The sequence below is a fragment of the Ahaetulla prasina genome, chromosome 1 (genome assembly GCF_028640845.1).
Source record: "Ahaetulla prasina isolate Xishuangbanna chromosome 1, ASM2864084v1, whole genome shotgun sequence".
Lineage (NCBI taxonomy): Eukaryota > Metazoa > Chordata > Lepidosauria > Squamata > Colubridae > Ahaetulla > Ahaetulla prasina.
The window spans coordinates 141640154-141655503 of record NC_080539.1 but is presented as its reverse complement, the minus strand read 5'-3'; the positions used below and the strand labels follow the sequence as shown (position 1 = coordinate 141655503).

At 36.2% G+C, this 15350-nt stretch overlaps 1 protein-coding gene across 1 annotated transcript in view; it reads right to left on the bottom strand.

The window, feature by feature from the left end:
- HMGCLL1 (3-hydroxymethyl-3-methylglutaryl-CoA lyase like 1) overlaps window positions 1–15350 on the bottom strand; it is a 58187-nt gene that overhangs the window by 29612 nt on the left and 13225 nt on the right. Inside the window, exons 2-5 of the mRNA XM_058164263.1 lie at window positions 11490–11567; window positions 9306–9413; window positions 6430–6525; window positions 4511–4659 (exon numbers count right to left, since the gene is read on the bottom strand). Of these exons, the coding sequence (XP_058020246.1) occupies window positions 4511–4659; window positions 6430–6525; window positions 9306–9413; window positions 11490–11567 (431 nt within the window). The remainder of the gene's footprint in view (window positions 1–4510; window positions 4660–6429; window positions 6526–9305; window positions 9414–11489; window positions 11568–15350) is intronic.

The window sequence follows — 15350 nt, the reverse complement described above, 5'->3', positions numbered from 1 at the left end:
TCTTTACATCAAAACTTAAATAAAACTATCGCTGCCCTTCCTCAATACCATTCCCAATATTATAAAATATATAAAAATAATTGTAGATCTATTTTCTGATTTCAAACTTCAAAAAACATGGACAATATTATGGCCATTTATAGCAACAAATTACTTAATATGAAAAATTATACTGCTGGTGAATGTATTCAAATAATTTTCATTTCCTTTAAGCAGATATGACATTTTATATTTTCATTACATTGCATGCTTTTCCTGCCATACTGAACTTTACAAACGAAGCAAAACATTTAATTTTGCTGCATGGAAGTAAACTCAATCACTTGTGCTATCCACAAATGGACTGCTCTTTTAATTATAAATAGAGACACATTTGTGGAATCACAGTTTGCTTACTTGGGATTTTATTTGCTTTTTTTTTAAAGTTAAAAGATAGTTTCAGGTTTCAGATTGATGTTAAAAGCGAGTTCCAGATCTGTTATGAACTCCCACCTTTCTCAAAATTAAGAGATGGAAAACCTCACTATATAAAATTCATAGTATTATGAGTATCTCATAAAACTAGAGTCTGGAGTCACCTATTGAACAGAAAGGTTGAAGACTGAGAGAAAGAGTGGTGTCACCCTGTTAATTTTTGCTACACATAAAGGATGTAGTGTTGGCTGCTATCTTGGATATCTTAAAAGAGTGTTCAAACTAATTTATGACATATCAGGTTATTGTTTTATCATGGAGGTAAATCGCATCTTAACAAATATTTTCAATAAAAATAACAGGAAGATTCTATTCTGTTCACAATCTACTTGTGCATTTCCCATTGGTATCTGTTTAGCTCCCAAAGAAAAATGTTGAATAGGACCTGGGTCTGACCAAACACTGTTCACATTCAAGGAACTATGGGGTTATTTCAATAGTCTTGTAAAGCAAGATCCAAAAAAATAAACACTGTGCTTTACAATCCTTACTCCAATTTCATCTCACCGTACATTGAATGACTCAGATCATACATAGAGACAGCATGATTTGCCAGACCACACAGTTAGTGTCTTGGCTAGCAGGTAATTAAAATTGTCTAAATGTGACATGTTATTCACCTGCTGTACTGCCCCTAGTTTAATTACAATATATTTACTTAAGTTTTTCTTTCATTGATTGCATTCACATTTCCTATCAGGAGAGTGTCTGCGATTATATATACTTTTATATCGGGAAGGCGCTGGGGTAGCTTTGAATTCTTTTAAAAGACAATAACTTTCGGTGCAGTTTGTATTACCAGATCACCAGGAAGACTTTAATACGATTGAGCACACAAAATATATTAAAAATATTTTGGTGGCTGGATTTTTAGCACATTTCTTTGAACGGTGACCTTATAGGATGCTCTAAAGTAGTAGGAAAAGTGCTGCTGGACTGGGTGTTAGCATTCATGCATTTGTCTGATAATATGTCTTCCTTTATCTCTGTAACATAAATATCTGTAAAATCCATTCACTAGGCCAGCTTCTTTGAGCATTGACACTATATTATTCAGGAATTTTATTCACTCTGTTATCCATGATAGGCAACTTCCTTTATGATACAATTCAAAATTTACTAATTAAGATAACACTGTTTGCAGCAGTTGGGAAAATCATGTTGATCAACACTGTATACTTCTAATCAGTTCTGCTGGAACTGAGAATTATAGTAAAGGGTCAACTGTATATAAACTTTGATTAATAATTGTATGCACTGTTGCCTTCTGCTGGCAATTGTGCCACAAGTCTTGAGAGGGGAGAAAATACGTTCTCTATATTTTCCCCTCCAAGGTTGTCTCTGGATATGTTTATGTACAGAGGTCACTTTCACCAGAAAGTCTTCAAAGCTTTCATGTTGAGCCTTCACAATGTAGTGGTAACTTTGCAAATCCAGGTGGGATTTTGTTTCTGAACAAAATATTTTCAGAATGATTTGCAAAGCCCCTCCATCCAGGGCTTAGCTTCACTCTATCTAGCAGCAGCAATTCAAAGCCTTAATAATTACAGGTTGTTCACAAGAACCACTTCTTTTTCGCATTTTGAAACTTCAGCTAATTAATTTCATACAATAGACAATATATGTAAATATGGAGATTGGATGTATGAGTAATTAATAAAGGTATTTACTTATCTTTTTTAAAAAAATAGTAAGCATATGACACATTTCAATAAACAGTTCAAGCCTTTCATATGTCAGTTGATAAACATGAACATATATCAACGCCGGATGACCTTGGACCAAAGCCGGTCCAGCTGTAGCAATGGAACTTAAGAAACCTCTCTAAAGCTTTCAAGGAGATTTTTTCCCTATTACATTTACCCACTGATGTTGATCTATTCTTGCAATATAAACACTAATTTGACAGGAAAAATAGGATATAACGCTTGAAACTCTTAACATGATTTCTGAAAGGTCCAAACTTGCCAAAATGCCTAAAGTTATACCAAAGTTGATGGTATCAAAAGCCATTAAGTAGCCTAGAAAAACCATCAGGTCATCACACCCAGTGGTGGGCTTCAAAATTTTTAGCAAGGGGTTCTCTGTCTGGTTGCTGGGTGGGCGTGGCCATGGTGGGTATTGCCTAGTCGGCCTCCTGCACCATGGTGGGGGGGGCTTTTTGCCCTCCCTGGGCTCCGGAGGCTTTGTTCGAGCCTCCGGGAGGGCGAAAACAGCGTCCCCAGGCTCTGGAGGGCCTTCCCGAACTTCCGGTAGGCCCATTTTTTGTCCTCCCTGAGCCTCTGCATGTGCCCTGCACTTACCTGCATCCAAAACGGGCCATGTGGGGACTCCTGGGAGGGGTAGGATGGGGTGGGCGGGGCCAGCCAGGAGTGGGATTTCGGAGTTTTCCAAACAACACGGAATCTTAGCTAGAGGTTCTCCCAAACCCCAGTGAACCCCCAGAAGCCCACCTCTGCTCACACAACATCTAGTTTCTATATTCCAGCCTAGGTCACGCATCAACATGTCAAAATAGTCTCAGGATTATATCCCAACCAAAAACCCAGGAGAAATTTAAACGTAAGACAGTTGCATCCAAATCCACTGGGGCCACATCTTTTTTGAGCCTTTACACTCTTTACTCTTTTTGAACTCCTACCCAAGAATGTTTGAGACTGCCTTGCAGTTACAAGGATCTTCCAGGTCAAGAGACCTGTCCAATAAGGACCCTATGACTACATTCACCTTGATGAATGCATTCATCACTCCCTTAACCATGGAGTCTGCCCCATCCAAGCCAAACTAATCTTTAGTAAGGACAAGGTATTTGGACAAGACAGTGGTGGTCCTCATCTCCACATATACTACATGCTAAAACTCCATGTGAACAGGACTAGCAGTAACCTCTCTATCCTGCTGTAACATTGGAGTCCAAATCAAGACAAATTGCACCAGCTTTTTCTGCAAATAATGATTAAAATTGTTCACAGCAAGTCTCTGTCCCTGCTGTGATGTCTAGACAGAGAAAATGCTACATGGAACAGAAAAACCCCAAAGGTACTTTTTCCAAAATGTAACTGGCCTTTCTTTGTTTTTCCTTGAAGACGTTTCTCTTCTTATTCAAGAAGCGTCTTTAGTTCCCACAGCTGAAGATGTTTCTTGGATGAGGAGCGGAACAGCTTCAAGGAAGAACAAAGGAAGTCCAGTTGCTTTTTGGAAAAAGCATCTTTGGGACAATCAGGATCTGGATGACTGAGAATCTCCATAGACATAGAACAGAGATGCATTGTTGGCTATTCTTTGCAGGTACAAATGCAAGAAAATAAGTAAACACTCATTGTTGCATTCATTATCAAGGAAAGGATTTCAAATAGAGGGTAAATTGAACTGCACTCCTTATTTAATTCAATCCATCCGCAGCGTTCCTCCACAGTTCACTACCAATCACCTTAATTGCTACAAATTTAACAAAAGACTGCTGGGAAGAAAAAAAAACTTTGGAAATATCCTGATATTCGGAGAGTGCCAGAAATGGATCTTAAGAAAATGTTGGAGATCTTCAAATACATTGAATACATTGAAAAACTGCACAAGAGAAGCTATCCAACCTATGCACGGATTGATATGTAAATTGAGATTTACAAGAATGTTAGTATTGCTGTAATTCTCCTTAAGCGAAACTCTAGGTATTTAATCAATCTGAAGTGAAACACCTACAGCTTTATCACAGAAACGGAACAACTAAGACTCGATCTTAAAATAAGTCTTATGTTGAATGTCCGACAGAATAGACTAGGGTTCACTTCTGAGAAAACAACCAAAAATCGTGCTGCAAATTAGAAATCTATCTCAATTTCTTTAGTCAGTGTGAAAATATAGCAAAGAAATGATCACATTAATAAAATTAAATGTAAATGCTGTACCTTGATGAACGTATCTTTTCTTTTATGTACACTGAGAGCATATGCACCAAGACAAATTCCTTGTGTGTCCAATCACACTTGGCCAATAAAATTCTATTCTATTCTATTCTAATAAAATTAATAATTATTACCCTCGCACTGGGATGTCCGTATTTCTTGCAGATTTAATTACAGCCTCAAATCTGTCCAGGCTTTCTTCTATAGTACAATTGATATTTATTTTATTGAAAGTCTCAGATGCTGCACCAAACACTGACACTTCAGTTGCTCCAGCAGCTATCTACAAAAGCAAACAAACAGGAAGGGGAAAAAAACATCATTTTTCTTAAGTAAATAGGAACTATGCAATTATAGTATATGCATTATTTTAACAGTAGTTCCTGACTACTGTAGCAAGAATCTAGGTATAATTAATCAAATTTACATGAAGTCATTCCAAGAGAAAATTAGTTCCAGTTAAGTATCTTAAGATCTAGATAGTCATTACTACTATAGGAACTGCTGCTAACTAAAACTTTCTCAGTGGTGTCCAATATCAGGCCCCACTTACTGGAGCAAGGATTCAAGTCTAAAGGATAAAAGATGAGGCATTATGTTACGTTATTATTTCTTAATCTTTGTTCCAGTCTATCAGCTTTTATTCTGAAAGGTATGTGGAGATACAGAGTGAACTGAAACTCATTCACAAATTTGGAAAAGACAGAGTAGTGCAATTTCTGTCACTTGGGGCGGTGGTGGTCACCCATGTGTATATCAAAAGGGGGAGGCGTCAGGAAGCTTAAGAGATATAATGTAGATCCTGATCATCAGCACCCATTTACCCCCATACTGAAGAAAATAATGGTTGTACCCATTTAAATTTGATGATAGAAGATTGCATATTTAGCACTCTTTGGATAAGCCATAATGTAGTTTGTTTATTTTGACTCAATAGCTTGATTGAATACAGGAAGTCCTCAATATACAACCATTAATTTACTGACTGTTCAAAGATGCAACAACACTGCAAAAAGTGTCTTATGACCATTTTTCACACTTACGACCATTGCACCATCCCCAAGGTCATGTGATCAAAATTTGGACCCCCGGCAACTGGCATGTATTTATGATGGTTGCAGTTTCCCGGGGTTCTGACAAGCAAAGTCAATGGGGGAGCCCAATTCACTTAACAATCGCATTGCTAACTTAACAACTGCAGTGATTCACTTAACAACTGCTGCAAAAAAAGTTGTAAAATGGGGCAAAACCCATTTAAATAAAGTTTTGCTTAGCAATGGAAATTTTGGGCTCAACAGTGGTCGTAAGTCAAGGACTACCTATATATAGTGCAGTTTATAAACCATGCCATAGAAGTTAATGGGGACTAGAGGTCATTATAATTATTTTATTCAGCCATTGGGAGATGGTCCTCTTGACTGCAATTTCTCAGTTTGGGAAAGGAAAGGACATTCCAACTATTTTCCCAACAGCATCACAAGCAAGGCAGCAGCAGTATCATATTGTTCCATGCTGGAACAATACTTCATGCCACTTCTGCCAGCCTCCTCAGCAGAGACATGATGATTCTACTGAGAAGAGATTCCTTTAACGTTTCGTACATGTGCAGTCTGCACACTGCAGCAAGCAGGAGCTGTGGATAAGCGCCCAATTTGGCACAAGTCATACATTTCAAGGAATCTAAATCCTGATTAATGGATTCTGGATTTAACTTCAAGAATGGAAGCTTCCTGTAATTTTATTATTTCTAATTATACAATACTTTGAATGCTTTGGAAGGATTTTTTGCCCCTAATTTCTATCAAAAAGAGTGTTCTTTTTTATATTTACCATAGCAAAAACACTAGTGTATTTGTTAACTATTATCCTGACTTTATCTTGGGGCTGAAAGAAGATAACTGGCCCAGAGTTTCCCAACAGGCATCTGTGGATGAAGGTAGATTCAAACTTACATCTCCCCAGTCTGTACCATGCTATTTTCATTCTATACATACATACATATATATATATATACACACATACATACATACACACACATTTATTACATACATACAGCAGAATGGAAACCATGAAGATTAGGAGTAAGGACTGGATAACGGACTCCAGGATATCGTTTTATTCCTTTCATTACTTCTGTATGATCTGCCATCTTAAAAAAAAAATCATTTCACAAGGTTATATTATAGTACCTGATGCCTACATCAAGGCATTAATAAAGAAACACAAATAACACAACCCACTTACAAACACCAAATAAGCAAGATAAAACTGAGAATGTATGCCAGAGAATAGTCGGTATAATTAACATTTGAGCCGTGGTGGCACAGTGGTTAGAATGCAGTACTGTAGGGCTAACTCACTGCTCACTTCAGGAGTTTGATCCCGAGCAGCTCAAGGTTGACTCAGCCTTTCATCCTTCCAAGTCGGTAAAATGAGGACCCCGATTGTTGGGGGCAATATGCTGACTCTCTAAACACCTCAGAGAGGGCTGTAAAGCACTGTAAAGCGGTATGTAATTCTAAGTGCTATTGCTATTGCTAACATTTGTTCTCTTTCTCGATATATTGCATGGTTGTTACGTGGCAGTAGGTGTAAGAGTATCTCTTTTAGTATGCCACAAGTAACTGTGCTGTGGGTAAGATATTGAACTGAGATTTGGGATGGGGGGTTTGAGTCCTTGCTCAACATGAAGCTGCTTGTTGCCCTGGAGCCCAAATAATTGACCATATTTTTGTTGTGATGGTAAAAGGAAGTAAGACTCATATGTTTACCCTCTTGAGGTTGCAGAGGAAAGACAAGCTATTTGTGCAATCATAACAAAGCTTTAAACCCTAAATTAAATAAAGAATGTCTCTCATACCACCTAGGATAAGGCAAATCTTTAAAATGAAATGTACTTTATTTAATGAAATACGAAACCAACGAGACAGTATTTGTGCTTTTGAATATTATGAGACCCCTGGAAATATGGTTAAAAGGCTAAATGTAAAGTACAATTCAAGCACCATGAACCTTAATAGTTTTGAATAGATTTTCTACAGCAAATTTTATTGCTGATAATTTTTCTTGAGAGTAAAATCTTATTTTAACATTAATGTTTCTGCAATCCATGTACAAAATACAATAGGATACTTAAGCCATAAGCATTCCAGCGGCACCCGTTTATCATTCTTGGCAATTTCAATTATAGGTGTGGGATTCTGTTTTACATGGCATATTGCTACTGCAAATCCTTTACTTCTGCTGGCTGTTTTAACTAAAAAAAATCAACGCCAAAGAAAACATTTGTAAAGAAGTGGTAAAAGTTCAAAAATACCTTTAAGAAAGAAAAGATGGAAAAGTAACTAGCTATAATTTTATGATCTAAGAAAAGGCTGATCTAAGGGGGATACAATTAAGATTATGCTTCACTGGCAAGCAATGTGGCCTTAGTATGTAAACAAATTTAATGTAAACATCACACTGTTATATTATACATGCAGCATTGAAATAGAAATAAAATGAGATTGTTTTCCATCCCTTATATATGGCCAACCTAGACCAAATTTGCTACTGAAGGAGCCTCACTGGGGGGGAAAAAGAAATTAAGAAAACATTTGTAAAAACTAAGGAAGTGAAAAGAGTAGTTTATGGTGGCCTTAAATATTCCTTGAAGGAAAGTAAGTATCAGAATAGTATATTACACTATAAAATGACAATAAGAAAAGACCAAAATGATTTTTTTAAAGAAATGGGATGCCTATTAGTATAGGCAATTTAAACAGATTGTGTTAATGCTAACATGAAATATAGATAGATAGATAGATAGATAGATAGATAGATAGATAGATAGATAGATAGATAGATAGATAGATAAAAACAAATTAATACACACTAAGATTCAAACGTAAAAAGAAAAAGAAACAAAAGAAAAACTACACAAAGAAAAGAAGAAAAAAGCTAGAATGCCTGCACTTATGTGTTTCTTATCAAATAGCAGCCTTGGATGAAGACAATTTTCATCAGGATGACAACATGCAACAAAAACTCACATACACCCCTTTTTCTCTTAAGATACTGTCTGGAAAAAACATTAGAGAGACATTTTATTCAGATTATGCTGCCCTGTTATAATGTATAATTTGGCCCTAAATTAAAGAGAGCCATTCCATGAAGTAATGCCTCATATTTGCTTTAAGGTCAATTTATAAGATCACATGAAAATTCCCTTTAGATTAAGTTACCGCCCACAACCAGATGTGCCACCTGAAGCTGTTTGAATGTCATTACATTGTGGTGGTGATGTGGATGTCCTGGTCACATTCTATTGACAATTAACCCTGACCTCAGCACATAGAGGATTTTAAAGTAGTTTTCTATAGTTGCAATGAATACCCATGTGCAGTTATCTTATATTCAGCCTCCCAACAAAAGAAGCACAAAATATTGCAATGTATCACTGTGCATTTTTCTCTAACCTTTCAGAAATCAACAGCAACATGTTGGCTACAGGATTAACTCTGCATCATCTAGCATTAAAAAGGAAATATCAAATGGAAATATTTTTTGCGAAGATTAATTTTTACTTTCTTTCTATTACCATATTTATCCAGAAACAGTAGTAACTCTTTATAGAAATTATGCCTCCAATATAGTTTGACCTCTCTAATAAATATATCTATCTGGATTATGAACAAGTAATGTGCCCAAGCCATTAGAGTTTGCCTAGGGGCAAAGAAATTGTCATTGGTAAACCAACCAGGATTTAGCAAATATCAACTCTAAAAACTATAGAAAAACAAGACGGGGGAAATGAGAAGCAATACAGGAAAGCTAAATAGAGAACTAATGGCCCAGAAAGAGAGTGTGGAGAAATTTCATGGTGCAAGAAACACGGGCAATGTTGAGTAGTGATGAGTAATGCTCAGGACCATCAGTTCATTTACCTACCTGAGGTACCCATTTTGAAGAAACAAAACTTGTCACTTCTATGACAGACAAGCCAGTTTGGGAAAGTTGGTTGATTAACTCAATTTTCACATCTGTAGGAAGTATAGCCTGCGAATTGGAAGAAATATCATTTCTATACAGCACAATGCCATGTGTTAAAAACATCTCAGATCCACACAAAAAACTATTTATAATGCCATAAAACAAAATGTAAAAATCACTAGTGATGTTTTAGGTTATTGGGCCCAGATGCTCTTTTCTTAGTCAAAAGGAAACTAACACACATCCCCAGGAAATAAGTTGTAATACGCACTACTGTTGGCTCTTCCTCAGAGTCTGCAATATCTGTTTAATACAAGTGACACAGTCAGATGGAATAAAGACTATGGATAGCACATGTTTGGGAATACAGAACATATTTTTTCTGACTATTAAAGTAACTGGCATTGCCCCAACCAGATCAAAGCAGAAAGTAAGGCTCTGTCCCCAAGAGCTTACAGTTTAAAGCCTCTGAGACTAAGAGAAAGACAAGGATGGAAATGTAATGCATTTATGATAGAAGAACATGAGAAAATCATTTAGTCACAAAGTAAGACAAAAGTCAGAAAGATATTGTCACTATTTCCATTGTCATGGAAATAGCAACCTTCCCTTCTACCAATGGACTTTTAACATTCCATCCCTTGCTAAGTAACTTCCCTCTTCCTGCCTTCTCAAATGTATTCCAGAAATGTTACATGGAGTGGCTATGGAAGAAAAAGCAGCACTTCTTTAATTTATATAAGGCGAGACTGATGATAACTTAGTGATATTCCAAATATACACACCGGTTTATCTGCTTGTACTTGTGGTAAAATATCACTGAAACACTGCAAGATATGTAGATACAACTACTGATAGATAGAATAGAATTCTTTATTGGCCAAGTGTGATTGGACACACAAGGAATTTGTCTTGGTGCATATGCTCTCGGTGTACATGATAACTTCATGGGCACATGTAAGATTTATTTACTTATTTATTTACATTAGATTTTTATCTCCCTTAATGTATTGCTTTATAAGTGAATAAAGGTGGCAAATATATCTCTGTCCTCCTCCTATTTTCACCACAACTACAATCCTGTGAAGTGGTTTGGGCTGAGACAGCGTGACTGGCCAAAATCACCCAGCCAGCTTTCATGCCTAAGGCAGGACTAGAATTCACAGTCTCCAGGTTTCTAGGTCAGCACCTTAATCATTATACCAAACTGGCTCTCCTGTTCATCAAACTTCCAAGATTCTTCCAACAAAACAGAAGCAGTTTGCATTGCCTTCTTCTAGGATGTTTTTCCGCTTCTCAGTCCATCTACAAGGTTTATCATCTTCCATGCTAGTATCAACCAGGTCCAACCCTACTTAGCTTTTTGTGATCAGCTCATGTTGACCAAGTGCTTCTGCTTAGTTATGTAAACATCACCAATTGCCCTACGACTTTTGTCACATCTGCATCACTTGAGGTAGCTTCCATCCCAAGGCTATGCTTTTCGTATGTAAACATTGCATGAGCTGCAAAGCACAGGTCTTTCTCACTTAATGAGGAACTTTTTTTCTTACAAATTAATAACCAAATGGGGAAAGCCCGTAGGCTGGGCATCAGCTAAGCGACAAACATTCACACTGAAGCTATATGGAATGTCACCAAAGAGAAATGGCTTCCATATGGACTGAGGCTTGTAAAGGCATTTTGTGGGGTTTAATACAATATTAATTACATATTAATACAATATGTCAGAGTCCTTTTCTTAATATAAAGTTGCTATTGTATATTGTACTACTAAGTGATTTCATTCTGATGCTATTAAAAAAAAATAACCATTTCAATGAGATGAAACAGTCTCATTGCTTTTCTTTTTGCTATAGTCATATTTTGTTGATATTTTAAAGAGGAAAGCTTTTGAAGTATGATTGCAGCAGCTAGGATATTACTACAGTAAGAAGTACTAAGAAAATGCTTACACCAAGTTATTAATTAATTAATTAATCAATCTTAAATTTTAAAACATCACAAAGAGGGGGATCAAGATCTAAACTCTGGTGTCTTTTATATATTGTTGTAAACTTTTAATGGCATTATCAACTATCTGGGCTTAATTAATACAGTATTGTCTTCCTCAAAGGCTCGCTATCCCCATTGTTAACATACCTTTTCATTCTGTAATCCATCTCTTGGACCAACTTCCACTATTTTAACAAACTCAGGAAATCCACTTGTAAGCAATTCCTGAAACATAATATGAAAGATTTGTTAGCACGTAAAAGATTATAGTTTAATCTACACCAAGGCTCCCTCCTTAGGGCTTTGCCTACAGCTTGTTTTCATACTAGAAACAGGTTCAGGAATGTGAAAGGGGGAACAATGAAAATTATCTTAAAGAATCTTTGCAGAATGTCTTTTCATCATTGTGGAAATGTTTCCTTGCAGATTAGTATCACACAGCCAGGATTCTAAAACACGATAGCCTTTTTCAACAAACCATGAAGCCTACCTCTGCTCTTAGGAGAAAATAAGAAGAGGATCAATTTGATCACAGCCAGTTCCTCCTAACGTAACGTTTACATTTTCAAGAAACTGATTTTCATCTAGTTTGGGAATAATTTATATTAACAACTAGCAACATTTGCATAAAATCTGTATTCCAGATGCTAATCCTGTGATCAAAGGAGAGTAAAAATGAAATATGGTTATGGAAATGTAATATTCCTTGGAAGGCAATTTGTAAAGAAGATTTTCGCTTACTGACACTTTCCTAAACAAAGATTTCCAACAAATTAGTTACCAATCAAGGCATTAGATCAGATCCATATTTTATACAACTATGTAAGTGTGTGCATATACATATGTATGCACCATAGACATATGGTAATGACTGATAGCACTGAATGAGATAAAGCTAGACTTTTAGAACCAGCTTTTGTATTTCTGAGCAATATTTTTTGTCGTTAATTGGTATTAAAAAAATCTGAGGGTGATTTCATACACTTACATTCTTTCACATCCCAACAAAAATCAGCATGAAATTGTGCTGGCATCAATTAGTGGCTTGGCATTAAAAAAGAACCTTAGTTATTGACAAAATAAATAAATGCTAAGATGTTCCAAAGTATATTTGCTCCTCCCTTTGGTAGACAAAATCTAATTATGGCAAGTTCACAAATGGAGATCGTATAACCCTGGGATGCTGCAACCGTCATAAATACATGCTGGATACCAAGCGACTGACTTTTGAAGGAAAGGGGAACCAATTCTTTTACCCTTCATCTCTGTTAACACCGTAAGAAGAACATAGGAAATATCTGACTACAGGCACCATCTGGCCTTCAAAAGTTTTATGGGATCTGGGTGGGCCTACACTTCCTGAGTATATATAAGTCCATTTCAATGCAAAGGCAAAGCTCTCTTTGGCTACATAAAGGTAAAGAGTAAAGGTTTCTCTGTTCAGTCGTGTCCGATTCTAGGGGGCGGTGCTCATCTTCGCTTCTTAGCTGAGGGAGCCAGCATTGTCCAAAGACCTTTCGGTGGTCAAATATGTAGCATCAAATATGTACTATCTCCTCCAATTTAGAAAACACTTCATTATTATTAATAAAAGACCTCTTTGCAGAGAAGTTTTTCAAGACCATGAGATGTTGGATCTTACAAGACAAATGGCACATCTGTGATACAAATGTCTCTGTGAGAAATGGGGGTAACATCTCAGGCCTACTCAGAATGTAGTCATAATTTACCATCATGCGTCAAATCTGTGAATGATCACAGGCTATATGACAGCACTCACCCACTAGCATGCGTGGGGAAGTAAACATCACTACCATATTATTGTATATTGTATTACAAGTTATCTTTTGTGGAAAATCTTAATGTGCTGTTTCAACTGCCCACACGTGGCTATCAGATGGCTTGGTTGTTTTTCATTGCCATTTAGGTAATAACATTTCTTTTTTCTCTCATACCAGACCAAACTTCATTGTAGTAAAAATAGCTTATTTTCTTACCCTTCACATCAGTTGTATAGAAAAGATAGCTAAAAATTAGAATACAAAAGATTAAACCTCCCCACATCCGGTGATCATGAAAATGATTGGGCCTCTTGCATTTATGTTTAAATTAAAGAAAGGCAGAAGGAGACCTGATCCTACATGTTTAATTTAATGAAGGGGTGGGCAATTATGACAATTTTATGACCTGTGGACTTCAATTCCCAGAATTCCTGAACCCGTGTAATCTGTACCTTGACTTTGTGATAAATATCTGGTGTTGAACTTAGTAAAGATGGGCTTATGGGGATCCTTCAGAGCTCTTTATCCATTTCAGCGTAATCACCATGGTTATAATAGCAGCCATTTAAAGTTAGTTCTATAGCTCTGATGAAACTGTGGTAAAGAGATTTCTCAACTGAAGCATCTTCCAAATGTATTGAAAATTCCGAATTTATAATTCGCAAAATTCCCAGGCAGTCTATGATGCATTTTGTAAATTGTATCATCCCAATACAAAATGCAAGGGATAGTGTAATGCTTAGCACAAGAACAGGAAATAAGAAAGGAATTCAGAAAAAGAAATCAAATTTCAGTTAACTAACATGTTACATAGTTCTATTTATTGGTACATACGAACCATTTACACCAGAGTTGGCAACTTTTTTCAGCAAGGGATCACACGATCATGCTGATATTAATTTATTTATTTTCCTTCAGGGGAGATATGGAAACATTACAAGATGAAGATTAAAGATTTTTGTTATTTATTTTAGCAAATTGCCATCCCTAACAAATACGTCCCTAACTAACAGTGGCTTTAATATAAACAGCTTAATTTGAAGCTACTCCAGGGGCCTTGCAACCTCTGATTCACACTGATTCAGACTTCACATTTTAATTTAACCCAGAAATTTAAATTTCATGAACTGGCAGCATGGGATAGTGAAATTTTAAGTGGAAAAAGATTTACTATATTGATGTATACATACTGTAATGGCGAAAGATCAACAGGGACTGTCAATCGTCACAGAAAATGACAGATCGTATAAAACAAAAGGATAAGTTTTAAATTGGGAGTTACAGGTCAGTGAAGGCCTTAGATAAGACTGGAAGTGTTGTCTAAGGGATATTTAATTAATAAAAGCTGGGTATATTTGCACAGCATTAAAACAGAATATCTATAAAGAGGCACAATTTTCTCAGTCAGCAGAGAGAGTATAGCCAACTTTGGAATTAAATGGAAAACAAAAGGGGTCAGATATGGCCATACAATTATTGAAACATAAAAATCAACACCTTGGGAATTAAAATTCACTTTTTGGGAGTCTGAATCAAATTTAGCAGCATTTCTACCTGCCCTAAGAATGATTTGTCAGGTCAATTTGAAAATTTGGTGGGGAAGAGGGAATTCTTAGTTCGGTATTTGAAATAGCCAAATCAGTAGTTCTTATTAGTAAAGTTAAGCATCAAATATTATCCCAAGAATTATTTCAGTACTTGTCAACATAGTTCTATTTACTGGACTATTAACTTCAAGGATCAGAAAGAAATGGAGAAATATATGTTACCATTTAAAAACACTGAGAAAAAATATGCGAAGGAGGGATATTCAAAAATTCATTTTGCCCACAGTTTTCTCAGAGTCAAAAAAAGGTCTTGTTTCTACTGTTATGCCTGTCTATTTGTAAATAAACAAATGTCACAAAAATACTATTAATCTCCAGGGCTTTGTCTTCCAAAGGAAACTAATTTCTGATGTACTGTTTCCAGCATTTCTTAGCATTTAGGAAAAAAATGGAGCTTATTCTATAGAACAGCAAGAGTCAATTGATATAGTAGTTAAGGCACAATGTTAGAAAAAAAAAAAGCTTTAAATTCTAGTCCTGCCTTAGGAAGAAAAAAAAGCCATTGGCTGATTTGGGGTAGTCATTCTCTCTTAGTCCTAGAAAGAAGACAAGGTCAAACCACTTTTAAAAATCTTGCCAAGAAAACTTCATGGGCTTGCCCATATAGTTTTCAGGAGTCA